The sequence below is a fragment of the Pongo abelii genome, chromosome 12 (assembly GCF_028885655.2).
Source record: "Pongo abelii isolate AG06213 chromosome 12, NHGRI_mPonAbe1-v2.0_pri, whole genome shotgun sequence".
NCBI classification, from domain to species: domain Eukaryota; kingdom Metazoa; phylum Chordata; class Mammalia; order Primates; family Hominidae; genus Pongo; species Pongo abelii.
The window spans coordinates 108598324-108625539 of NC_071997.2; the positions used below are offsets into that span (position 1 = coordinate 108598324).

Genomic DNA, 27216 nt, shown 5'->3' on the forward strand with positions numbered 1-27216 from the left:
TGATGTGGGTATTTCTTGCAATTTATTTCCACTTCTGGAGAAAGAAAGTATGTTTAGAGTATTTTAACTGTTGTACAGACACTGCCAAGTCAAGTCCATGAAGCTTCAGTACCAAGGGTGGCCCTGCCTGGCCACCTTCTGCAGGGAGGCCAGGTGCTGCCCCAGGACCTCAGCTGTCATCACTCTTCTTCCCACAGGCTGGGGACCCCTGTGCTGTTGGCTGTCCCCAGCAGCCCAGGAGCGGGGTCTCTGCTGTCTGGTTCCTAAAACCTGGTGACAGGAGAGAAGGGCTAAGTGTGGTGCAGGGATGCGGGGCTTACAGGTACAGGGAGGACCCTCACTGACTCTGCCCCACACTCAGCCCTCCTGCTGGAGCTGAGACTCCCATTTCAGGCAGGTTTCCAGCCAGCCCTCTTGCTTTACCTCTCTCTCTCTCATTCTGTCTGGTTCCTGCCAACTCTCAGACAAGGCTGTCTGTATCTTTGAACTCCACAAATAACTAATCTTTTTGTGGTATGTACAGCAGAGATGACCAGCTGTCCACAAAATGCTCTCCTGCCATTGTGGGCAGACCAGCCATGGAATACTTTTCCCCATGCCCCTTCACCCTACAGTTAGGGACAGACACGGAACTGGGTCCTAGCCCAGGGAACATTAGAGAAAATGACATGCCGCCTCCAGCCCGGCCCACATACACCTGACTCCCAGGAGGAACTCATCAATGATCTCTTCCCTTTTCAGGTTGACAGGAATGAGTTCCTAGGGCAACCTCGGAAGCCAGGTGCTGAAGATGACACAGGCCCATGAGATAGGACCCGAAAGACCGCACAGAGAGGGACAGCCTGCTGACCCACTGGGACAGTGCCAGGACATAAGCAAAACTTAACTGCTACTGCATTTAAACTTCAGTCCACTTGGGTCTACTAGTGTAGCCCACCCAACCGTTAAGGGGAGAACTGACCACAGTCACATTAAGACCTGATATAAACAAGTGGGACTATATCAAACTAAAGAGCTTCTGCACAGCAAACAAAACAAAAAGGCAACCTACAGAAAGGGAGAAAATATTTCCAAACCATGTACCAAATAAGGGGTTAATATCCAAAATATATAAGGAACTCATTCACCTCAATAGCAAAAAAGTGAGTAACCCAATTTAAAAACGGGGATAGAGCCTGAACAGAGATTTTCCCAAAGCCTCCTTCCCGCCCCCCAAAAAATGTACAAATGGTCAACAGGTGTATAAAAAGGTGCTCAATGTCACTAATCATCAAGGAAATGCCAATCAAAACCACAATGAGATGTCACCTCACACCTGTTAGGTTGGCTATTATGAAAAAGTTGAAAGATAACAAGTGTTCCCTGTGTGGGACTGTTAGATAAGAGTTCTACATTTATTTTCAAAGGATATATCAGTATGTTCAATTCTTTGGCTTCTACTTTCAAACTTCCTCGTAAAGCAACCTTTTTCGATTACCTGCTCCACCCTGACTCATTCTGATCACCTGCTCCACCCTAACTCATTCCAATTACCTGCTACCTGCTCTGCCCTGACTCCCGCCAAAGCACTCACCCCGTCACTCTCTTTAAATTCGCCAGTTGGAATTAGTTTAGCCTGTGCGGTCTAACGCTAGCCAATAGGGGAACGACACAGCAGCAGGGGCCACGTGCGTCAGGGTAAGGACCCTTTCTCCTCCCTTGTCCAAGTGTGCGCCCACCATTGCTCCATCTGTAAGGGCGCACCCTTCTATACAGAAGTACCTTGCCTTGGGGCTGGGCGTGATGGCTCACACCTGTAATCTCAGCACTTTGGGAGGCCAAGGCAGGCAGATCATGAGGTCAGGAGATTGAGACCATCCTGGCTAACACAGTGAAACCCCGTCTCTACTAAAAATAAAAAAAATTAGCCGGGCGTGGTGGCAGGCACCTGTAGTCCCAGCTACTTGGGAGGCTGAGGCAGGAGAATAGTGTGAACCTGGGAGGTGGAGCTTGCAGTGAGCCGAGATCAGCCACTGCACTCCAGCCTGGGTGACAGAGTGAGACTCCGTCTCAAAGAATACAATGGGGACAGTAAATTTAGATAGCCATTACCAATTTTAGTTAGTCAACAACAATAATTAGAAGTACCTTGCCTTGCTGAGAATTAAAAAGAAAATCTTATTATTGGAGTGGTATTTCTTTTGTGGCACCGAAACTTTATAAATAACAGGACCCTTGTCTGTTAGAAAGAAAACTAACAAACAGAAAGGACACCCACACCAAAAACCCATCTGTACATCACCATCATCAAAGACCAAAAGTAGATAAAACCACAAAGATGGGGAAAAAACAGAGCAGAAAAACTGGAAACTCTAAAAAGCAGAGTGCCTCTCCTTCTCCAAAAGAACGCAGCTCCTCACCAGCAACGGAACAAAGCTGGACGGAGAATGACTTTGACGAGTTGAGAGAAAAAGGCTTCAGACGATCAAACTACTCCGAGCTACAGGAGGAAATTCAAACCAATGGCAAAGAAGTTAAAAACTTTGAAAAAAAATTAGACGACTGGATACCTAGAATAACCAATGCAGAGAAGTCCTTAAAGGAGCTGATGGAGCTGAAAGCCAAGGCTCAAGAACTACGTGAAGAATGCAGAAGCCTCAGGAGCCGATGCGATAAACTGGAAGAAAGGGTATCAGTGATGGAAGATGAAATGAATGAAATGAAGCGAGAAGGGAAGTTTAGAGAAAAAAGAATAAAAAGAAACGAACAAAGCCTCCAAGAAATATGAGACTATGTGAAAAGACCAAATCTACGTCTGATTGGTGTACCTGAAAGTGACGGGGAGAATGGAACCAAGTTGGAAAACACTCTGCAGGATATTATCCAGGATAACTTCCCCAATCTAGCAAGGCAGGCCAACATTCAGATTCAGGAAATACAGAATGCCACAAAGATACTCCTCGAGAAGAGCAACTCCAAGACACATAATTGTCAGATTCACCAAAGTTGAAATGAAGGAAAAAATGTTAAGGGCAGCCAGGGAGAAAGGTCGGGTTACCCACAAAGGGAAGCCCATCAGACTAACAGCGGATCTCTCGGCAGAAACTCTACAAGCCAGAAGAGAGTGGGGGCCAATATTCAATATTCTTAAAGAAAAGAATTTTCAACCCAGAATTTCATATCCAGCCAAACTAAGCTTCACAAGTGAAGGAGAAATAAAATACTTTACAGACAAGCAAATGCTGAGAGATTTTGTCACCACCAGGCCTGCCCTAAAAGAGCTCCTGAAGGAAGCACTAAACATGAACAACTGGTACCAGCCACTGCAAAAACATACCAAAATGTAAAGACCATCAAGGCTAGGAAGAAACTACATCAACTAATGAGCAAAATAACCAGCTAACATCATAATGACAGGACCAAATTCACACATAACAATATTAACTTTAAATGTAAATGGGCTAAATGCTCCAATTAAAAGACACAGACTGACAAATTGGATAAAGAGTCAAGACCCATCAGTGTGCTATATTCAGGAAACCCATCTCACGTGCAGAGACACACATAGGCTCAAAATAAAGGGATGGAGGAAGATCTACCAAGCAAATGGAAAACAAAAAAAGGCAGGGGTTGCAATCCTAGTCTCTGATAAAACAGACTTTAAACCAACAAAGATCAAAAGAGACAAAGAAGGCCATTACATAATGGTAAAGGGATCAATTCCACAAGAGCTAACTATCCTAAATATATATGCACCCAATACAGGAGCACCCAGATTCATAAAGGAAGTCCTTAGTGACCTACAAAGAGACTTAGACTCCCACACATAATAATGGGAGACTTTAACACCCCACTGTCAACATTAGACAGATCAAGGAGACAGAAAGTTAACAAGGATACCCAGGAATTGAACTCAGCTCTGCACCAAGCGGACCTAATAGACATCTACAGAACTCTCCACCCCAAATCAACAGAATATACATTCTTTTCAGCACCACACCACACCTATTCCAAAATTGACCACATAGTTGGAAGTAAAGCACTCCTCAGCAAATGTAAAAGAACAGAAATTATAACAAACTGTCTCTCAGACCACAGTGCAATCAAACTAGAACTCAGGATTAAGAAACTCACTCAAAACCACTCAACCATATGGAAACTGAACAACCTGCTCCTGAATGACTACTGGGTACATAACGAAATAAAGGCAGAAATAAAGATGTTCTTTGAAACCAACGAAAACAAAGACACAACATACCAGAATCTCTGGGACACATTCAAAGCAGTGTGTAGAGGGAAATTTATAGCACTAAATGCCCACAAGAGAAAGCAGGAAAGATCCAAAATTGACACCCTAACATCACAATTAAAAGAACTAGAAAAGCAAGAGCAAACACATTCAAAAGCTAGCGGAAGGCAAGAAATAACTAAGATCAGAACAGAGCTGAAGGAAATAGAGACACAAAAAACCCTTCAAAAAATTAATGAATCCAGGAGCTGGTTTTTTGAAAAGATCAACAAAATTGATAGACTGCTAGCAAGACTAATAAAGAAGAAAAGAGAGAAGAATCAAATAGACGCAATAAAAAATGATAAAGGGGATATCACCACCGATCCCATAGAAATACAAACTACCATCAGAGAATACTATAAACACCTCTACGCAAATAAACTAGAAAATCTAGAAGTGGATAAATTCCTCGACACATACACCCTCCCAAGACTAAACCAGGAAGAAGTTGAATCTCTGAATAGACCAGTAACAGGCTCTGAAATTGTGGCAATAATCAATAGCTTACCAACCAAAAAAAGTCCAGGTGCAGATGGATTCACAGCCTAATTCTTCCAGAGGTACAAGGAGGAGCTGGTACCATTCCTTCTGAAACTACTCCAATCAATAGAAAAAGAGGGAATCCTCCCTAACTCATTTTATGAGGCCAGCATTATCCTGATACCAAAGGCTGGCAGAGACACAACAAAAAAAGAGAATTTTAGACCAATATCCTTGATGAACATTGATGCAAAAATCCTCAATAAAATACTGGCAAACCGAATCCAGCAGCACATCAAAAAGCTTATCCACCATGATCAAGTGGGCTTCATCCCTGGGATGCAAGGCTGGTTCAACATATGAAAATCAATAAATGTAATCCAGCATATAAACAGAACCAAAGATAAAAACCACATGATTATCTCAATAGATGCAGAAAAGGCCTTTAACAAAATTCAACAACCCTTCATGCTAAAAACTCTCAATAAATTATGTACTGATGGGACATATCTCAAAATAATAAGAGCTATCTATGACAAACCCACAGCCAATATCATACTGAATGGGCAAAAACTGGAAGCATTCCCTTTGAAAACAGGCACAAGACAGGGATGCCCTCTCTCACCACTCCTATTGAACATAGTGTTGGAAGTTCTGGCCAGGGCAATTAGGCAGGGGAAGAAAAAAAGGGTATTCACAATTAGGAAAAGAGGAAGTCAAACTGTCCCTGTTTGCAGATGACATGATTGTATATCTAGAAAACCCCATCGTCTCAGCCCAAAATCTCCTTAAACTGATAAGCAACTTCAGCAAAGTCTCAGGATACAAAATCAATGTGCAAAAATCACAAGCATTCTTATACACCAATAACAGACAAACAGCCAAATCATGAGTGAACTACCATTCACAATTGCTTCAAAGAGAATAAAATACCTAGGAATCCAACTTACTAGGGATGTGAAGGACCTCTTCAAGGAAAACCACAAACCACTGCTCAATGAAATAAAAGAGGATACAAACAAATGGAAGAACATTCCATGCTCATGGGTAGGAAGAATCAATATCGTGAAAATGGCCATACTGCCCAAGGTAATCTATAGATTCAATGCCATCCCCATCAAGCTACCAATGACTTTCTTCACAGAATTGGAAAAAACTACTTTAAAGTTAATATGGAACCAAAAAAAAGCCCACATCGCCAAGTCAATCCTAAGCCAAAAGAACAAAGCTGGAGGCATCATGCTACCTGACTTCAAACTATACTACAAGGCTACAGGAACCAAAACAGCATAGTACTGGTACCAAAACAGAGATATAGATCAATGGAACAGAACAGAGCCCTCAGAAATAAAGCCGCATATCTACAACCATCTGATCTTTGACAAACGTGACAAAAACAAGCAATGGGGAAAGGATTCCCTATTTAATAAATGGTGCTGGGAAAACTGGCTAGCCATATGTAGAAAGCTGAGACTGGATCCCTTCCTTACACCTTATACAAAAATTAATTCAAGATGGATTAAAGACTTACATGTTAGACCTAAAACCATAAAAACCCTAAAAGAAAACCTAGGCAATACCATTCAGGACATAGGCATGGGCAAGGACTTCATGTCTAAAACACCAAAAGCCATGGCTACAAAAGCCAAAATTGACAAATGGAATCTAATTAAACGAAAGAGCTTCTGCACAGCAAAAGAAACTACCATCAGAGTGAACAGGCAACCTACAGAATGGGAGAAAATTTTTGCAACCTACTCATCTGACAAAGGGCTAATATCCAGAATCTATAATGAACTCAAACAAATTTACAAGAAAAAAACAACCCCATCAACAAGTGGGCAAAGGATATGAACAGACACTTCTCAAAAGAAGATATTTATGCAGCAAAAAAAACACATGAAAAAATGCTCATCATCACTGGCCATCAGAGAAATGCAAATCAAAACCACAATGAGATACCATCTCACACCAGTTAGAATGGCAATCATTAAAAAGTCAGGAAACAACAGGTGCTGGAGAGGATGTGGAGAAATAGGAAAACTTTTACACTGTTGGTGGGACTGTAAACTAGTTCAACCACTGTGGAAGTCAGTGTGGCGATTCCTCAGGGATCTAGAACTAGAAATACCATTTGACCCAGCCATTCCATTACTGGGTATATACCCAAAGGATTGTAAATCATGCTGCTATAAAGACACATGCACACGTATGTTTATAGCGGCACTATTCACAATAGCAAAGATTTGAAACCAACCTAAATGTCCAACAACGATAGACTGGATTAAGAAAATGTGGCACATATACACCATGGAATACTATGCAGCCATAAAAAATGATGAGTTCATGTCCTTTGTAGGGACATGGATGAAACTCGAAACCATCATTCTCAGCAAACTATCACAAGGACAAAAAACCAAACACTGCATGTTCTCACTCATAGGTAGGAATTGAACAATGAGAACACATGGACACAGGAAGGGGAACATCACACTCCGGGGACTGTTGTGGGGTGGGGGAAGGGGGGAAGGATAGCATTAGGAGATATACCTAATGCTAAATGACGAGTTAATGGGTACAGCACACCAACACGGCACACGTATACATATGTAACAAACCTGCACATTGTGCACATGTACCCTAAAACTTAAAGTATAATAATAATAAAATTAAAAAAATAATAACAGGACCCTTGTACACTGTTGGTGGAATGTAGATTACTACAGCCGTTATGGAAAACAACATGGAGGTTCCCAAAAAAACTAAAAATAGAATGACCATACAATTCAGCAATCTCACTTCCGGTGTATATACATATATTCAAAGGAAATAAAATCACTATCTTGAAGGGATATCTACACTCCCGTGTTCACTGCAGCATTATTCACAATAGCCAAGAAATGGGAACAACCTAAGTGTCCGCTGACATGAACTGGTAAAGAAAATGCATATGGTACACATACCATGGACCAATAACCTGCCTGAGAAGAGACGGAAGTCCTGTCATTTGCAACAACATAGGTGAACGTGGAGGATGTTATGCTAAGTGAAAGAAGCCAGGCACAGAAAGACAAATACTGCCTGATCTCATATTGTCAGGGGTGTGTGAACCAGGGCAACTCCATCTTAAATAGGAGCTGGGTAAAATAAGGCTGAAGCCTACTGGGCTGCATTCCCAGACGGTGAGGCATTCTAAGTCACAGGGTGAGATAGGAGGTCAGCACGAAATACAGGTCATAAAGACGTTGCTGATAAAACAGGCTAATAAAAAAGAGCCAGCCAAAACCCACCAAAACCAAGATGGTGACGACAGTGACCTCTTGTCGCCCTCACTGCTACACTCCCACCAGCGCCATGACAGTTTATAGATGCCATGGCAAGGTCAGAAAGTTACCCTATATGGTCTAAAAGGGGAGGCAAGAATAACCCACCCCTTATTTAGCATATCATCGAGAAATAACCACAAAATGGACAACCAGCAGCCCTCGGGGCTGCTCTATGGAGTAGTCGTTCTTTTATTCCTTTACTTTCTCAATAAACTTGCTTTCACTTTGCACTGTGGACTGGCCGTGAATTCTTTCTTGCTTGAGATCCAACAAACCTCTCTTGAGGTCTGGATCAGGACCCCTTTCCTGTAACAATATGTGGTATCTAAAGATGTCAAACCCATCCAGAACAGAAGGGTGGTTACCAGAGTCAGGGCGTGGGGGCAGTGAGGTGACAGGTGTTTGTTGGTCAAAGGGTACAAACTTTACGTGGTAAGTATTGAGGCAGGAGAACAGGGTCAGGAGACAGGGACAACAGCAAGGTCTGAGAAAACAGCAAGGTCTGGGCACAGGAAATCCAAGGCCAATTCGAGCTGCCTTCCCAAAGCTGGATCAAAAGGAAAACACCTGGGTCTGGGGGCAGGGAACCTGAGGCCAATTAACACATACTTCCGAAAGTGGAACCAAAAGGAAAACCCCATCTCCCCAAGCCAAGCAGCAAAAGATCAAAGGCTACTCTCCCTACAACGTCTCAGATGGAAAGGGAGAGTGCCCTGGATTAGCTGCAGCCAACACAGGGACCATCCCTTCATCTGCATAGAACGCCAATTCACCTCAGCCTTTAATTAGCCAGGGACCAAATCCTTCATCCATATAAGGGGTAGCAGATAAGAACCTCAAACAGGGAACTTAACACCCTTGATCCCTTGCTGGGCCTGCTCCCACCCTGCAGAGCTTTCTGTCTTGAATAAATCTCTGCTTTCGCTGCTTCGCTCCCGCGTTTCATTCCTCTGCTACTCTGTGCGTTTTGGTCAATTCATTGTTCAAAATGCCAAGGACCTGAACAAATCATAGTGAAGACCCTTCACGAGTAACAGTAGGTTCTAGAGGCCTAATGGACAACACAGATACTACAGTTACTAATAACATATACTTGCAATTTGCTCAGAGTAGATCGTGAGTATTCTCACCACACACACGAAAACAGTAAATGTGAGCTGGTGGGTATGTCAACAAGCTTGACTGTGGCAAACATTTCACAATGAATACCTATAGCAAATCATCACGTTGTACATCTTGAATATTTGAAAAATATACGGAATGAGGAGCTACCTGTGCTCTCAGATATAATTATGCTCAGAGGAAACTGCTGAAGAGTCACAGGTAACTTACCACAGACAGAGAATCCCTTACTCCCTGGAGAGACCGGGGACAGCGATGGGACTGAGCAGGAGCTGGGTCACAAAATACCTATCCAGGCTCACAGGCTGGAAAGCAGCAGCAGTCCCCCATCCTGTATGTGTGGTGGTGAGGGGTGGGAGTGATGCTGTCAGGTCCTGAGCTGAGCGGTGGCCTACCAAGCCCCCTAGGCCTTCCCTGGGAGGGTCCTGCGCCTCAGGCCTCAGGGTACAGGGCGTGGCAGAGAGAATGGAAGGGGAAATAGACCAGGAGCTGAAAACTGTGTCAAATGAACCATGAGCTCTGAATAAGAAATCTGTACTCAGAAAATTCCTACATATAAAAATACCTTTTAAATATCAAAAAATCTCATCTTGCCCTAATTTTTTGGTATAAATTTCATTTCAAAAACTTCCCACCTGTTGTGTGTGGACTAAGGAGAACACCATTTTTGGTGCAGTTTGGATGGGGTAAGTGGAAAATGGTGGGAAAGTGGCAGAAGGGCAAAGGCCCGGGCGAAGGCGCTGAAGAAATCTCAGGGGGAAAAGCCCCTGTGGCCAGGTTGGCCCTCACCTCGGAAGGACAGTATCTGTCTCCGGAAAGTGGGGTCCAGGTCCCACATTTACCACTTGTCTGAGTTTCTTCATGCAAGGCTTCCCCGCCCGAGGGACCCTGTCAGAGCTGCAGTGCTGAGCCTGAGGCCACCCGCCATTTCTCCCTCCTCCTCTTCACGCCCTTCTTCTTGGGCCATGCCTCCTCCGCCCTTGGGTGCCTGTCTGACAGGGAGGGCTGTGGCGGTGGCTCATTCTGGAACCAGTATGTGCTGCTCATGGGAGCTGCAAAGCCCTGCATGCCAGCCCCGCCCCAGGCCTCTGCTCACCAGACCCTTCCTTTCACCCACTTTGTTCTTCCGGCTGAGCTTTGAGGAAAGGAACTGCCTTTCAAACGCAGCCTGACTTAGGTCGGTCGTCTTTTTCTCTTTTCTTTTCTGTTTCTTGTCTGCACAGATGAGCTTTTCAGGACTGTGAAGAAAAGCAGAAAAAATTGTCTCGATTCAGCACAGATGGAATTGTACCATCAAATAGTTTCTGAAGATCAATGTAATGAACTCAATCGTCACTTTTGAGAAGGAACGACTGACCAGCCATCACTGGTGGCTGTCCCTCAATCTGCCTGCCCTGTCCATATCTCTGCTGGCCCAATTCCTAGGGAGGTGGTGACTTGGGGACCCTTCCCCAGCCATGGCTGAGGCACCAGGTCCAGAGCTTCAATCCCTATGGCTGTAGTTGGGACGAAGGGGCTTCCAGGCAGCCTCTGAGTGCTCAAACCAGAAAGTCAGGTAGGGCGGCACCTCCACTTGCCAGCACTCACAGCAAAGCACAGAAAGCCCATGTGCACAGAAAGAGAAACAGAGCAGGTTCACGAAAAGAAGTGATGGTGAGTGCCACATAGCCCCAAAGAGGCAGGGACCGGCCTCCCGGTCAGTCCCCTGAGCACCTGGCTCTAGCCTCCCGGTCAGTCCCCCGAGCAGCCTGGCTCCAGCCTCCCAGTCGGTCCCCGGAGCAGCCTGGCTCCCTTCCTGGCTTGGCTTCCATGACATACCAGTGCTCTCTAACATATCGAGCCCCTCTCCTGCCTTTCCTTTGAGAAGGATTCTGGCTTTTGTCATCAAAATGTCTCTGCCTCACCTCGCCACGTGCTCTCAAGTCCTTTTCTTACTTCATCAAATAGCCACATGAGGCATCCTCTGGGTGTGTCGTCTCGGAGGAATTTCACCAGAGCTGCCACCATTTCTGCCCCAGGAAGCCTAGCCCTATTGAGGGAAATAAGCCTTCTCTTTTCTTCCTCCATTAATTCATTCAACAACCACTTATTCATGATCTACTATGCTCCAGCTAAGTGCTGGGACCACCAAGATAGTAAGACACAGTCCCTGCCCTCAAGGGGCTTGCTGATGGAGCAAAGGGCCAGTAAGGGGCTGGAGAGTTCTGTGTCCCTGTGATAACTGCCCTCTTGCCTGCACTGAAATGGCCAGTGACAGACAGAGGGAGCAAAGGCAGGCAACAGCCTGGCAGGTCAGGGAGTTATGAATGTGCTGACTTGACCCAGAGGTTTTCGTGGTTAATCAATCTTCCTTTTCTTTAAGTCGATGGGACTTCTGGGATGAGGCCGGAAAGGGTGGTAGGGCCCAGATGGTGCCTCATGTGCCATGTTGAGGGCCTGGGCTTTGTCGTAAGGGGAATGGCACTGAAGGGTCTCCAGTGGAGGAGTGCTGATCACTTTAAAAAGACCACTCTGGCTGCTGGGCGAAAAACGGATTGGAGAAGACCAGCCTGAAGGAAGAATACCAGCGGAGGAGCCAGAGGGGAGATGATGCCAACAAAGCAACGTGAAGCCTTTGTCTTGTTGTGGGGTGGGGGGGGCTATGTAATTACTGGTGTTTAAATAAAAATGTTTGTTAAAATGATAAAGGAACCATAAAACCAGAAATAATACATAAAACTTCCAAATCACTAGGGGAAGCACAAACAAAGTAGCACTGTTTATTCCAACAAAACTCAGGATGGGGAATGAAAACGAAATATTGAGAGAGTATAACAGACTTCCTGTTTGTGTAGAATATAGAAGTCTGCACAGGCTAAAAGTCCTGCTGAAATAAATAGAGAAGAAAAAGCAGAAAATTTACTACCAAAATTAAGAATTTTAAAATCGCTGGACAGCTTTAAAAAGAATTCCAGAGAGGGGAGAGCCTTCAGGAATGAGTTGACAATCTCCAACTCTTACCTTCCTCTGTGGGAGCATTTCAAGTACCAGGTCACCAATATTAAGTACCAAGGTAGTGACTGATTTCTCTGGGCTTCTAGCATCTTTGGTGGATTTTTTCTCTTTTGAGTCTGGTTGATGTCCTGGCAGGTGGGTTATTTAACCTTGTTCTCAACATCACCCTCCCCCTAAGAGGCAAGTCAAGCAATGCGCTTGGTTTCTCAATGGAGGACAGAAACTCTCCAGGCCCCGAGTACAGACAGCATTCCCCAAAACCCATTTGAAAAAGAATCAAGGAGGGGTGGGGAGGAGGAAGGGAGAGCATTAGGAAAAATAGCTAATGCATGCTGGGCTTAATACTTAGATGATGGGTTGATCACCTAGGCAAACATTTACCTGTGTAACAAACCTGCACAATCTGCACATATATTCCAGCTCTAAAAATAAAAATTAAAAAAATCAAATAGAAATTCTAGATCTATAACTGAAAATAATAATTCAAAGGATGGGTTTAACAACAAACAGACACAACAGAAGAGATAATAAAATATCTGGAACCAAACATGGAAAGACAAAAAGGATAGAAAATATATAAAAATGATAAGAGACAGAGAGGGGATCAGTGAGAAAATCTAAAATATGTTTAACTGGAGTACCCAAAAGAGAGGAGAGGTGAATATGGCAGAGGTAACAAAGAGAAAATAACTGAAAACTTTCTAGAACTAACTAAAGACAACCTACAGATTCAAGAAGACCCATGAATTCCAAGTAGGATAAATAAAAAGAAATCCACATCTAGAAACATCACGTAAAACTACAAAAAATCAAAGACAATGAGAAAATCGTAAAAGCATCCAGGGGAAAAGACAGATTACCTTCAAAGGAACAAAGACTAGCAAGTGACTTCTCAATTCAAAGAGTAAAAGACAACAAGATATGTGTTGAAAGAAAATAACTGCCAAACTAACATTCTTAATCCTGAAAACATCCTTTAAGAATGAAGGTGAAGTCTGAAAAGGCTAAATGTTGTATGATTCCAACCATATGACATTCTGTAAAAGGCAAAACAACGGATACAGTTAAAAAAAAATTCACTGGTTGCTAGGGGTTAGTGGGGAGGAGAGATGAATGGGCAGAGATGATTTTTAGGACAGTGAAACTATTCTGTGTGACACTGGAACAGAATGATGGATACATGTCATTGTACATTTGTCAAAATGCATAGAATGTACAACATCAAGAGTGAACCCTAATGTAAACTATGAACTTTGGGTGATAATGTCAATGTAGTTTGTGCCACTGTGGTGCAGGATGTCAACAGTGGGGGAGGTTGTGTTTGTCGGGGGACAGGAGGTGTACGAGAACTCTCTAGGTACTTTCCACTCAAGTCTGCTGTGAACATAAAATTCGTTATGAAAAATAAAGTTGATTAAGTTGAAAAAAGGAGGGAAATAAAGATGTCTTAAAGCAAACAGATTTTTCATGAGCAGATGCACATTTATGAAAACTGTAAACAATATTTCTGTGTTGTTTATTTGTCGTGAGGTACATGGTAGACTATAAATGACATGACATGAGACCTAGAATTTTCCCACAAAAGTGTGATCACAAAAGGGAAAGTGGGGTAAAGTGAGAGAGAGAGAGAGAAAGGCAAAATGTCGATGGCTGCTGAACCTGGGTAATAGGTACATAGGAATGTGTTGCACTCTCTACATTCAGTGCATTTGAAAATGTTTATAATAAAATATTTTTAAAATGAGTCAGTGTAATTTTCCACAGGCGGGGCACAGAGGCTCACGTCTGTAAATCCCCCAGTACTCTGGGAAGCCAAGGTGAGCGGATCACTTGAGGTCAGGAGTTTGAGACCAGCCTGACCAATGTGAAACCCCTTCTCTGTTAAAAATATAAAAATTAGCCAGGTATGGTGGCGGGCGCCTATAATCCCAGCTACTCAGGAGACTGAGGCAGGAGAATCACTTGAACCTGAGAGGCAGAGGGTGCAGTGAGCCGAGATCATGCCATTGCACTCCAGTCTGGGTAACAGAGCAAGACCATGTCTCAAAAAATAAAATAAAATAAAAATGTCCACATTAACAAAGGAGAAAATTAAATACCAATAAATGCATAAAAATTAATATATGTCAAAATGTATTATCTAAAAAAAAACTGATAGCAAACTAAGAAAATGAACTTCCTTAACTTACTAATGGAAATCTAAAAATAATGTAAAACACAAAAAACACCAAAAGCTTTCCCTTTGAGTTTAAGAAGAATACAAGGAAGCCAATTTTCACCACTTCAACTTTGTGCCAGAGATCTTAACTGGTACTGTAAGGTAAGGAAAAGAAATAAAAGGTATAAGGAATGGAAAACAAGAAATAAAATTCTCTTTATTAGAAGATAATATTGTGGGCTGGGCACAGTGGCTCACACCTGTAATTCCAGTACTTTGGGAGGCCAAAGCAGGTGGATCACCTGAGGTCAGGAATTCGAGACCAGCCTGGCCAACATGGTGAAACCTCATCTCTACTAAAAATACAAAAATTAGCTGGGTGTGGTGGTGCACACCTGTAATCCCAGCTACTCAGGAGGTTGAGGCGGAGGTTGTAGTGAGCCAAGATTATGCCACTGCACTCCAGCGTGGGTTACAGAGTGAGACTCCATCTCAAAAAAATAAAAAGAATATTGTGTACATAGAAAGTCCAAAAGACTCTACAGATGAAATGTCAGAATTCATAATAAAGTTTAGCAAGGTTGCCAAATACAAATTCAATATATGAAATCATTTTTATTTCTATACATTACAACTACCTAGAAAATGAAATTATATATAATAATAAAATAGGAATAAGTAGGAATAAATCTAAACAAAGATCTACAAGACCTTTAGACATGGTTTCTTATCCATAGTACTTACTGACATTTGGGGCTGAGTAATTCTTTGTTGTAGGGTATCTGGCCGCATCCCTGCCCTATGTCCAGTAGATGCCTGTAGAACCCCACGCCCCTGACAACCAGAAATGTCTCCAAACATTGCCAGCTTCTTAATCAATTTGATTAAGAACCACTCCTTTACATAAAATAAGATCCACACTAATGGAGAGATATATACCATGTTCATGGATTAGAAAACTCAAAATTGTAAAGATGTCAATTCTCCCCAAATTGATCTACAGATTCAATGCAATCCCAATCAAAATCCCAAGTATTAGGTTGGTGTAAAAGTAATTGTGGTTTTTGCCATTACTTGTTTGGGGATTTGTATGTGTGTATTTCTACATGAAACTTGAGCTAATTATAAAATATATTGGTGTATTTGTTCTATCAGGTATCAAAACTCATTAAAAAGCTATAGTAAACAAATAGGCTAGGATAGAGAACCTGGAAATTAAGTATACATAACAGCACTGAATTTGTATAAAAGTCTACACTGCAGAACAGCAGGGAAATGATATTTTCAATAAATGGTACTGAAGAAAATGGGTATCATTAAAGGGAAAAAATTCAATTGGGCCCCACATAAAATATATACAAAAAGCAATTCTAACTGGATTATAAGCCTAAATTTGAAAAGCAAAACTATAAAAGCAGGCCAGGCACGGTGGCTCACACCTGTAATCCCAGTACTTTGGGAGGCCAAGGCAGGTGGATCACCTGAGGTCAAGAGATCAAGACCATCCTGGCCAACATGGTGAAACGCCATCTCTACTAAAGATACAAAAATCAGCTGGGTGTGGTGGCCACACCTGTAGTCCCAGCTACTCAGGAGGCTGAGGCAGGAGAATCACTTGAACCCGGGAGGCAGAGGTTGCAGTGAGCCGAGATCGTGCCACTGTACTCCAGCCTGGTGATAGAGTGAGATTCCATCTCAAAAAAAAAAAAAAAAAAAAGGCTATACAGCTTTTGGAAAAGACGTCTTAAAATAATGTATAAAAAGCACTAGTTATAAAGGAAAAGAAAAATAGATTTGACTATATCAAAATTAAGAGACTGCGCCACTGCATTCCAGCCTGGACGACAGAGCGAGACTCCGACTCAAAAATAAATAGATAAATAAATAAATAATGTGGATTGTGGGAACCAAAATACCAAACTGGATTGTTCATAATAGCCAAAATGTGGAAACAACCCAAATGTCCACAACAGTGGATTGCTTAAATGATGGCATAGTCAAATACAATGGAATACAATCAGAAAACAGAAGTTAATACACTGGAGCTATATGCAACAACAGAAAGGAATCTGAAAAACATAATGGTGAGCAAAAGCAGTCACACAATGAACTGTACATGTACAAACCCTCAACAGATGAATTTTATGGTATGTAAGCTGTATCTTTTTTTTTTTTGACAGTGTCTCACTCTGTTGCCCAGGCTGGAGTACAGTGGCGTGATCTCGACTCACTGCAACTTCTGCTTCCCGAGTTCAAGCGATTCTCCTGCCTCAGTCTCCCGAGTAGCTGGGATTATAGGCATCTGCCATAATGCCCAGCTAATTTTTGTATTTTTAGTAGAGATGGGGTTTCACCATGTTGGCCAGGCTAGTCTCAAACCCCTGACCTCAGGTGGTCCGCCCGCCTCGGCCTCCCAAAGTGCTGGGATTACAGGTGTGAGCCACTGTGCCCGGCCTGTAAACTATATCTTAATAAAGATTTTTTTAAAGAGTCAGTCATAAAAGAATAAATGCTTTCAGGTTCTGTTTATATGAAATTCAAAAATACGCAAGATAAACTATATTGTTTAAGGATACAAAGTTAGTTGATAACACCACAGGGAGAGCAAGGAGGTGAACACTTATAAAGTGAAGGGTGCTCTGGGGCAGGGAGAAGACTGTCTCGGGAGGGGGCAGGTTCCCTTTCTTGAAATGGCTGGTGATTCCACAGGACTGACTCAGGGACTCGGTAAACTGTTTATGTTTTATTCTGTCCTCTACATATATTTCATAATACAAAGGTGATGATAATAAAACTATAAACTACTAAAAGACAAAAGTGTGACTAGTTACAAGAGCTTCAGTAGGAAATAAAGTAAGTTGCAAGTTAAACAAATATTTGTTTGTTCTGCTCATCTGTACCTGTATTTGTAAGTTTTACTCCTGGCTCTTACAGAGGCTTTATGCCACTCTTTTGGAATCACATGGTGTGAAGTGAAAGTGAAGTAGGGTGAGCTGGCATGCAGCCTGGCCTTCTCTATTTCTTTAATTTCTTTTATGGAACATCGTTTTCCTACAGGAAGATAAAAAATCGAAATCAACACTCTTCAAGAACTCCAGTTGCTCTTGAAGGAGTGAGAAATCACTGGACAATTAGCGGTCTCAAAAAAATGAGGCCCAGTGATCACAAAGCACCTGTCTCACATTGAAGACCAGTTCTCTTCTCTTCATCCACCTCTTGCTGTCTTTGAAACAGAGGATCAACAAATGGTGGGACTGTAACCTACAAGAGAAATGAGACTCTTTGAGTACCAGAGTGCAGTCTGTATTAAGCTTTTAAAATGTGTCCCACATAAAGATGGGAACAATAGACCCTGAGGACTACAAGAGTGGGAAGGGCAGGAGGGGGCGAGGGTTGAAAAATGACCTATTCGGGACTCTGCTTACTACCAGGGTGACAGATTCAATTGTACCCCAACCTCAGCACCCCAACCTCGCACCCCAATATACCCATGTAACAAACCTATATGTGTACCCCCAAATCTAAAAGTTGAAATTTAAATAAAATCTGACCTAAGCATTCAAGTATGCCCTTACTGTATACCAAAGCAGCTGAGAAGAAAGGCCCCAGAATGTGCCAATCTACACCTCAGATGAGGATGTCGCACAGAGCCTTAAATGGCTGAACTGAGGGAGGGAGGGAGGGAGGGCCGCCCAGATAGAAGAGACACACTTCTGTTAAGTGCTCTACTGTGTCATTGCATCAGCCAGTAAATATTTGTGTTGCCATCGTGTGCCACATCCAGGCTAGATCCTGTCTTCAAGGATCTCCTGGTCTAGGACAGCCTAGTCATCCACAGTGACGATCCAGTCCTGAGAGGGGCCGGCTCAGGATCCTGTAGGAGCAGGGGCAGTGCTCCTAACCTAGCCTGGGAGGACGCATGCCTCCTGGGGAAGCTGACAACTGGTCTGTAAGGGCCTGTGAGAACAGAGGGTCAGGTGACCAGAGCTATGAGTTTGTGTCAAAGGGTAGAGACATACAGAAGTATTTTTTCTTCCCGCTCCTGATAAGCCTTAGACAGAGGGACTATTTTTTCCTTCCATTTCCCCCGCAGCACTCATCCCAGTGTTGGACTGAAGTGCTAGGTAAACAATTACTGAATAAACCAGGCAGCATAACATGTACTGCCTCCAGCACCCCAGATGATGACATTCTACCCAGAACCAGAAGAATCTGTTCATCTTCATATGACTGACCTGGCTTGGTTTTCTGGGAGAAGCAAAAGAAACCACTTCCATCTTCAGAGCCATACATATTTTTTTAAAAATTAATAGTCATATCAGGTGGCTACTTCTGCTGCATGGGAGCGAAAAACTGAAACCTACATTTCTCCATTTTAACTCCTGTATTGGCAGTTTAAAAATCTGAACACTCATTACAACCTCAAGTATTAGCTCTCCCGGGCAGCCTGTGCTGACATCCTTCCTGTGTCTCCAGTAGAAAGGAGTGTTCCCTCCCACGTCCCATAATCCCTGTGCTGACTTCTGTGACACTCGCCACACTCCACTGCACAAGCTGTCCACACCTCTCTCTCTCCTTCTTGTGCTTCAAGTTTGCCGAATGTGAGTAAATGAATGAACAAATGATCACGCATATCCATGCCTTGTGCACAGTGTAAATTCCACAGGAGTCTAAATTACTTTGAGTTCCTATTCTAAAACTCAAAGGAAAGGCTTTTGTAGATTTTTTTTTAATGAATAGAGAATAACTACAAGACTTTTAAAATGACTAGGTTTTCCCTCACTCCAGAGCTCCTAAGAATAAAAAACCAAAGAAACCTGCTCTACCTTTCCATAATTTGGTTTCTTTTTCTTCACATAAAAGGATCGTAAGCCGGGCACAGTGGCTTACACCTGTGATCCCAGCACTTTGGGAAGCCAAGGCAGGTAAATCACCTGAGGTCAGGAGCTCAAGACCAGCCTGACCAACATGGCGAAACCCCATCTCTACGAAAAACACAAACAATTAGCCAGGCGTGGTGGCACATGCCTGTAATCCCAGCTACTTGGCAGGCTGAGGCAGGAGAACTGCTTGAACCCCGGAGGCAGAAGTTGCAGTGAGCCAAGATCACACCATTGTACTCCAGCCTGGGCAACAAGAGCAAAACTCTGTCTCAAAGAAAAATTTTTAAAAATTTAAAAAGGGATTGTATACTTCAGGATTATAATGGTCTTCACATATAATTTCCTTCAGATATAAAATATACTTAAGGGAAAAATCACTAGATACAAACTGTTTTATAAGATTCATATTATAAAAGCCAAATACTGTATTTCATTTTTATATAAAAGCATAGCTTCAAAGGGTTGGAAGAAACTGCTGAAGTAGTTTCGACTGCAATGAGACTCCACCACCTTCTGGGAGAAGTAATCATCTAGCTTTAGTCTGAAGTCATCCATGGGCCTTTCAGAACTTTCTGCTCCATGAGGCAGGTACTTTTTTTGGTAATTTTAACTTCAAGAAAGTATGTCCTTAGGTTGAGTTTAAATCTGCCTTGTAACTCGCGGGTACAGACACTAGTTCTACACATCTAATTCATCGGCTAATATCTGCCTTTAAAATACTTAAAAGGTTCATTCTCCCTCATGTCATCTTTTCCTTGGGCCAAACACCCCACCTCTTTCCAGTTTTCTTCCTATAAAGTGGTGTCGAGACTCAACTCCTTTCTAAAGGTTTTGCAACTGATGAGTGTCCCTTCAACAGTGTGACATCAGGAATGACAGGTTAAGGACAGGATAGAACAAGACTCTGATGCTTCCCACTCTAAGCACAGCCTCTCTTGCCTGAGTGCTGTATGTTTTCTCGGAACCCAGCTCGTATGGTTGATTCACAATGACTTTACTGACATTTAAAATTACTTGGACTTCAACACATGCCATTTCTAAGATCTTCCTCCCTATACCCATGAAATCACATTTCTGGACACAAATATAAGACTTTGCACTTTGGAGATCTGGATTCAATCTTGAGCTCTGCCCCTTAAGAGTGTGTAGGAAAAAGTATTTAAGGTAAATATTCAAAAATTGTGCTCAGTAAATATACTTAAATGTTCTAATATTTCAGCTAACCTACTCTAGGGTCTCACTCTGTCACCCAGGATGGAGTGCAGTGACACAATCATGGCTCACTGCAACCTCCGCCTCCCAGGCTCAAGTGATCCTTCCACCTCAACCTCCCAAGTAGCTGGGACTACAAGTGCACAGAACCACACCCGGCTTTTTTTTTTTTTTTTTTTTGTACAGACGGGTTTTTGCCATGTTGCCCAGGCTGGTCTTGAACTCCTGGACTCAAGCAATCCATCCACCTCAGCCTCCCAAAGTGCTGGGATTACAGGGGTGACCCACTGCACCCAGCCACTACTCTGGATATCTACTAGATATGTGGGGGTAAGAAAGATCCAGTAGTGCACACCTAAAGCTAACAAATTTGTATTTGGTACTGCAAATAGAGAGACCTAAATTGTGAGAGTCCTGACCTCAAAATCAAAAAAAATCTCTAAATTAATAACCAAATTTTTGTAAAGCCAAACTGTAGAACAGAGTATAGAAACTGTTAGTCCTAATACCTACTGGTTGGCTAAGTCAGCCATGCAATACCATTCTCCTTTGCCCACTTCCTACTACAGAGATGAGAGAGCCACAGTGGCTTTCCAGGCCCTGCTTATGGCCAGGACTTGCTTCACGACCCAGTCCTGGCCAATGAGACCTAAGGGAAAGTTGGCTAGGGGCCTCTGGGGACTCTTTTTGCTTCCTGCAAAGGAGTAGGGTAAGAGAAGAGGCCCCTGGCACCACTGCTTACCCCTTCCTCCTGCCCTGAATGAAGACCTAATGTCTGGAGCTATAAGCAACCATCAGGCAAATGTGAGAATGATGGGGATAAACTGAAAATACTAAGGATAGCAGAATAGAATAGGAAAAAATCTGACATTGTTATGCTGTCAGAACCCACCACGAGACCACCTACCTCTTAATTTCTTGTGAAGTAAATGCCCTTATGGTTTAAGCCACAGTAACTCCATTAACGTCTACATAAAATCATTCCTGATAAATCTAGTTCCAAATCAACACTCCTATCCCTTCCAACCTCAGGCTTAAGAATGCAATACGTGTATTACAATTCAATGAACTCATCTTAAATATAAAAATAAGCTGGAAACTATTTGTATAACCAGTGAAATTGTTAGACCAACTCTTCAAATTATACTCTATTTGAAAAATAAAACATCAGTACCATTTTATGTCTGTGCTGTAAATAATATTCAACATTCTCTTGTTTCATTTTAAGCTCTTTATATGAAATTACTTTTTCCATAATTCTCTGCTGAAGAGGCTCTGCAACATTTTCAACCCATTTTTTATGTAACATCTCTTTTCTTCTTTCCTTAAAAGTATCCAGATGATGAAAATATGTATCCAATCTCTAGTGAAGTGATACAAACAAGGAAAATAAATTATAAAGAAATGTTTCATTTACTGTCATTCGAGTAAGGGGTAAAAAAAAATTTGTTCTCACTACTAAGCTCTCAGCCACATTCGGGTTGCAAAGTCCCAGTATAAGATAACTGAAGCACAGAATAAAGTGCAGTAAGAGAAGCTGGGAACACAGAGCAGAAGAACTCATATAAACTTCTAAACCACAACCGTGCCTTCAGATTTAACCACATCTAACTCACGAATCAGATTAAGCTATTCCTAACTCACGAAACTCATTTCTTTTTCAGGATTTCCAAGCATTCCCTGGTCACCCATTCTGTGTCTAGCCTTCACCATCTGGAAAGTCTGAGACAAAACTGGTAGAGTAGAAAGCACACTAGACTTTGACACCTCTCTCTGGCCTGTGAAAGAGAGGTAATCCCATCTACCTCTTTGGATGCTTAAATGGGAATTTATGTGCACTTTCTTTATACATTATAAATCACAATTCAAATGTCAAAGTTTTATTCTTTTTTGTTTAAAAAGACAGGGTCTCACTCTGTCGCCCAGGCTGGAGTATAGTGGCATGATCACGGTTCACTACAGCCCCAACCTCCTGAGCTCAAGAGATCCTCCTGCCTCAGCCTCCTGAGTAGCTGGGACTACAGGTGCATGCCACCATGTCTGGCTAATTTTTTAATTTTTTTGTAGTGACAGGGCCTCACTATGTTGCCCAGGCTGGTCTCAAACTCTCAAACTCCTGGTTTCAAGCAATACTCTTGCTTCAGCCTCCCAAAGTATTATTATAACTCCATCTCTCTCATTGAAATTAAATGCCCCTTAAGCTAATTTCGTAGTGACTATCAGTTACTGATTGGTCATAACCCTTAAAAGCTTGTTTCTAGTGGTTTTACTGCAATGTGGGAACATATGAGAAAGAGGCAAGTGTGAGTAGGAAAGAATTTCTATTCGGTACCAGGACGAAGAGAAGGAGCAATTAGAACAATTTCTCAGATCCCTTCAGGACAGATCCAAGTGGGATTAGGGACCTTTTAGTGATCCGGCAAGAAGGGGGCATGACCTCAGATCCATGTAGTACAAACAGGTAAATTAGAGGATCCTCATTCCCCCTGCAAAATGAGTATCGTGGATCATGGTGACATAAACTCTTGGCCATGTTGTTCTGCACACTCTTGCTCCCCTAGAACATATTTAGAATGCAGTGTGGAGTCAACTCTTACCTTCACAACAGAATTTTCTCTAAATAATATGGCACGTACTGCTTCATCAATGTCTTCTCTAGCTAATACCTAAAATTACAGAATTGAGTATTAGGATGTGAATCCTGAAGAAACAAACTATAATGACAAAACTCCGTGTACTTTACCCAATAGTTTTAGTGTAAATCTTGAGGCTTATTCAGTAACATAAAAATATGGAAAATTTCTAAACCCATTCTCTATGAACTCGTCAACCAGGCTCGAGTGATTAATTCCAAGTCAATCTTATTTCATCTAATAAATCCCTACTCATTTTTCAGCCCCCCCCAACCCAGACTATTTAAAAAAAAAATCCGATAGCATATTATTAAATTATGTTTTAAAGCACTAAAAAGCTTACTAAAGGAATACTCTATAAAATGAATCCTCTTTTCAGGCATTCAGTAGGTGTTTTTTGTTTGCTTGCTTTTTGAGACAAAGTCTGGCTGTCACCCCGGCTGGAGTGCAGTGGTACAATCTTGACTCACTGTAACCTCTGCCCTCCGGGTTCAAGTGATTCTCCTGCCTCAGCCTCCCAAGTAGCTGGGATTACAGGCACATGACACCACACCTGGCTAATTTTTGTGTTTTTAGTAGAGACAGAGTTTCACCATGTTGGCCAGGCTGCTCTCAAACTCCTGACCTCAAGTGATCCACCCACCTTGGCCTCCCAAAGTGCTGAGATTATAGGCGTGAGCCACCCCACCCAGCTAGTAGGTGTGTCTTAAAAGGCCCTTGAGTTTCCCGCCTTTTGCTAGATCTCTTCATAAGTCAAAAACCACAGAAAGTTCCCTTTAGTTCAACTGGTCCAGAATCTCAGAGCTAATTAGTGGGAGCTCATGGCCTCCAAACAACATCGTCCACATCTAGGGACTTGCTGTTTCCATTATGAGTTTGGGTAAAGCTGATGCATTTTAATCCCCACTTTAGGGCTTTTTCATTTGGATCGCTATGCACTAATCTCTAGCTTTTATTCTTATAGGACTAAGTGTGAACAAATGAAAAGGCAATGAAAATCCAGTATCTGGAAGAGATAAACTGTTACATTAAAAATTATTGCTGATGAAAAATGATACAGGTTCTTAGAACTGTTATTCAATTCCTGATTCTTCTTTCTATTCTGCCACACTGAATGCATCACAACAAACTAAACCCCAAACTCAAATACCAAATCTGTGAATAAGAGAAATCTCAAAAAGGAAAGTTGTTCTTTTTACCCACATATTTAATAGCTTCACATGAGATCTAAAATGATATTCAAACAGCTACCCAGGTCTTCTCTAAAATAAAGCTCTCTTTGTAATAGGAACAGGATCTTGCTTTAAAGCCTTCTCAGACTTATTTTAAGAAGACAGGCCAGGCAGGGTGGCTCACGCCTGTAATCCTAGCGCTTTGAAAGCCCAGGCAGGAGAATTACTTGAGCCCAGGAGTTTGAGGTTACAGAGAGCTATGATTGGGCCACTGCACCCCAGCCTGGGCTACAGAGCAAGAACCTGTCTTTAAAATATTTTTTTTAATTAAAATGAAGATGGGAACTGAAAAAGTATGTAAAACAATTAAACATGTATCCTGACACTACAATATAAATTTAGAATCTATTTATTTATTTGGAGAAGCAGAAACATATTGACAAGCATCTTGGGAAGTCACCTTCTTAAAGAACATCCTAGTAAGATTGTTAACAAATGTTATGTACATTCTTGAGTCAGATTCTCAAATAATCTTTGTTTAAAGAAATTAAACAGTTTTCGTCTTTGATGGCTCTTCTTTGTGATTTTGCCAGGAAATATAAGGAAAAGGTCATGATTGCAGCAGCACTTTCGAAATCCACAGATTTCTGTGCACACGCATAGAAAAATTAAGCATCTCACTACTCCGACCGCCACTAGGGCAAAAGGGGAAAAATAAAGGAAATTTCCAAGAGTTTTTCACAGCGAGGCAAATCATAGGATGACACAAAATAATGAAACTTTATGAGAAAATCATTACCAGACCCTGAAGTATGCGGAATTGACTGGCAAGCCCAGACCTGGCTTCTCCTGCCGGGGAGCTGGGGTTGCTGCCTTCACCCGCCCGCCCGCCCGCCCCCGTCAGTGCACCAGCCCCCAGGCTGGCGACTGGAAATACTCTTGGCCACACTCTCGGCCAAATCTGAGCCCGAACATTCCCCTTCAACGCCTGCTTTAAAGCAGGCACTGTCCCAATCCTGAGAACAGAAGCGAGATTAAGATAAACAGTTCCCAAACTCGAGGGGTCCCACCGCCAAAGTGACATCTCAAAACGCCACGTTATCTCACCTCCATTAAAGAAACGGACTCGGGCTCCGGCCATTCTCTTAACTTTTCTGGCCTGAAATGTTCATCATAACTGGAAGTTTTGGTGGCAGCCATGGACAGGAGAATCCCTGAGGGAAGAAAAGGTAAACTAAAGCTGAGGAAGACGGTTACCGTTGAGAGCCGGGCCTTTGGGCTCAGGGAGTGTTCGAATCCCGCTCGGCCCCTTTCTAAAAGCTGAGCCGAGTCACCCAACAAACCGGGATCCTCGGCGCCCTGGGCGCTTCAACAGGCCCGGCTACCCGCTCCCGTGTCGTCCTCGGGCCAAAGCAGGCCCTTCCCCCGGGGCGCGCCGCCCTGGCCCTGCCACAGCCCTCCCTGGGCTCCGCGACCCCCAGGCCCGTAGGCCTCCCTGGGCCCCACCTCAGGCCAGCTCCGGGGGAAGTCGCAGGCCCCGCGGCTCCGTCCCGGTGGGGCTCCCCCGAGGCCGCGTCCTGGAGCGGCGACGGAGAAAGGAGCCCGCGGGCCCGAGCGTCGAGGCGCATGCGCCACGCCAGGTCCCGGGGTGCTGCCCCGACGCCAGCTGGACGGTGACGCCGACGTCCTGGGAAAGGGAACGGCGCCATTTGATTTCACAGAAAACGGAAACGCAGTGATGAAGCCCAGCCCCTGGCCCTCGCCCTCCCTCCACGGCTGTCTCGGGCCCCCCTCGCCCCTCGCGGGAGCCAGGGCACGCGGGCCTTCAACCGCCGAGGCCCCCGCCGCCCTTCTGGACTTTTATCGAGGCATGTACATTAATACGAAAGAGAGTTTGCCATTTACCTGCAAGATTGAGGGCGACAACGTAAGAGGAATGGTTTTAAGTGACGCGTCCGGCTTCTTACTCCCACTGAAGGGTGAAGGTGCCCCAGGTGGACCTGGTTTGGATTCTGATGTAAAGAAACCGACTTCAAAACATTTGGGCCAATCAGGAAAATACGAAAACTCTGACTACATATTTAGTGATATCTAGAATTATTGTTAATAGTTTAAGGTATGGTACGTTATCACAACCAAGATTTGACATAGCTACAGTCAAGATACAGGATATTATCTTGTATCAGGTGTATGAGGACACCACTACAAGGATTACTCTGTTTTCAGCCAATGTTTCTTCAAGTATGTTTTTTATTCCTGCCTGTTTCTCTCGTCCTTCTGGGATTCTGATGACATGAATATTATCATAGCCCCCACAGCCACTTAAGCCTCTGTTCTTCCCTCCACCCCCAGTCTATTTTCTCATTTTTTAACATTGGGTAATTTTTATTGTTCTATCTTCCAGCTCACTGATTCTTTCCTCCATCTTCTCTATTCTACTGTTGAGCTTATCTATCTGCTGAGCTTTTTATTTTGGCTATTGTAATTTTCAGTTCTACAATTTTCATCTGGTTCTTCATATCTCCTGTTTGCTCAGGATTTTTATTTTTTCATTTGCTTCAAGTGTATCCATATTTGCTCATTGAAGCATTTTTCTCATAGCAACTTTAAAAGTCTTTGTGGGCTTATTCTAACATCTTTGTCATCTCAGTGTTGGTCTCTATTCATTCAATTAAAGATCTTCCTGGCTGTTGGTATGATTATTTTTTATTGAAGTCTGAACATTTTCAGTTTATATTATGAGACTCTGGATCTTATTTAAAGTTTCTGTTTTAGCTGGCTTTCTTCAACACCAATCTAACAGGGTTAATGAGGTTACCACCTCATTACTACCAGGTGGAGATAGGAATCCAGGTGCCCCAGTTGACACTTGAGGGGCCAAAGTTCCTCGTTCCTGCTATGTAGACCATGATTTAGAGATTCTAGTCAGGCTAACTGAGAGACCATTCAGCAAATTACTTCGTTAT

The 27216-nt window shown here is 42.9% G+C and overlaps 1 protein-coding gene across 12 annotated transcripts; it reads right to left on the reverse strand.

The window, feature by feature from the left end:
• On the reverse strand, positions 1-26262 carry FAM228A (family with sequence similarity 228 member A). Of its 12 annotated transcripts, none has more exons than XM_063713758.1 (9): positions 26156-26262; positions 25757-25937; positions 25358-25464; positions 23043-23111; positions 21692-21808; positions 17524-17611; positions 17251-17401; positions 10295-10436; positions 1-270 (listed from the first exon to the last, which is right to left on the reverse strand). In XM_063713758.1, the coding sequence occupies exons 3-9, from the start codon at positions 25448-25450 to the stop codon at positions 106-108; spliced, it is 825 nt and encodes a 274-aa protein (XP_063569828.1). In that variant the 5' UTR covers positions 25451-25464; positions 25757-25937; positions 26156-26262; the 3' UTR covers positions 1-105. The 12 variants fall into 12 exon arrangements, with proteins under 12 accessions (XP_063569828.1, XP_054404297.1, XP_054404302.1 ...); XM_054548322.1 differs by having other exon boundaries at positions 21620-21808; XM_054548327.1 differs by lacking the exon at positions 21692-21808 and having other exon boundaries at positions 26156-26250.
• Between the last annotated feature and the right edge of the window lie 954 nt (positions 26263-27216).

Coding starts and splice junctions, on each gene's coding strand:
- FAM228A (XM_054548322.1), bottom strand. CDS start 25,450: ATGGCTGCCACCAAAACTTCCAGTTATGATGAACATTTCAGGCCAGAA. Junction 17,402..17,523: donor TGGTCTTCAATGTGAGACAG/GTGCTTTGTGAT, acceptor ATCTTCCTGTAG/GAAAACGATGTTCCATAAAA. Junction 10,437..17,250: donor AGTAAAACTTACAAATACAG/GTACAGATGAGC, acceptor TTTTCTTCACAG/TCCTGAAAAGCTCATCTGTG.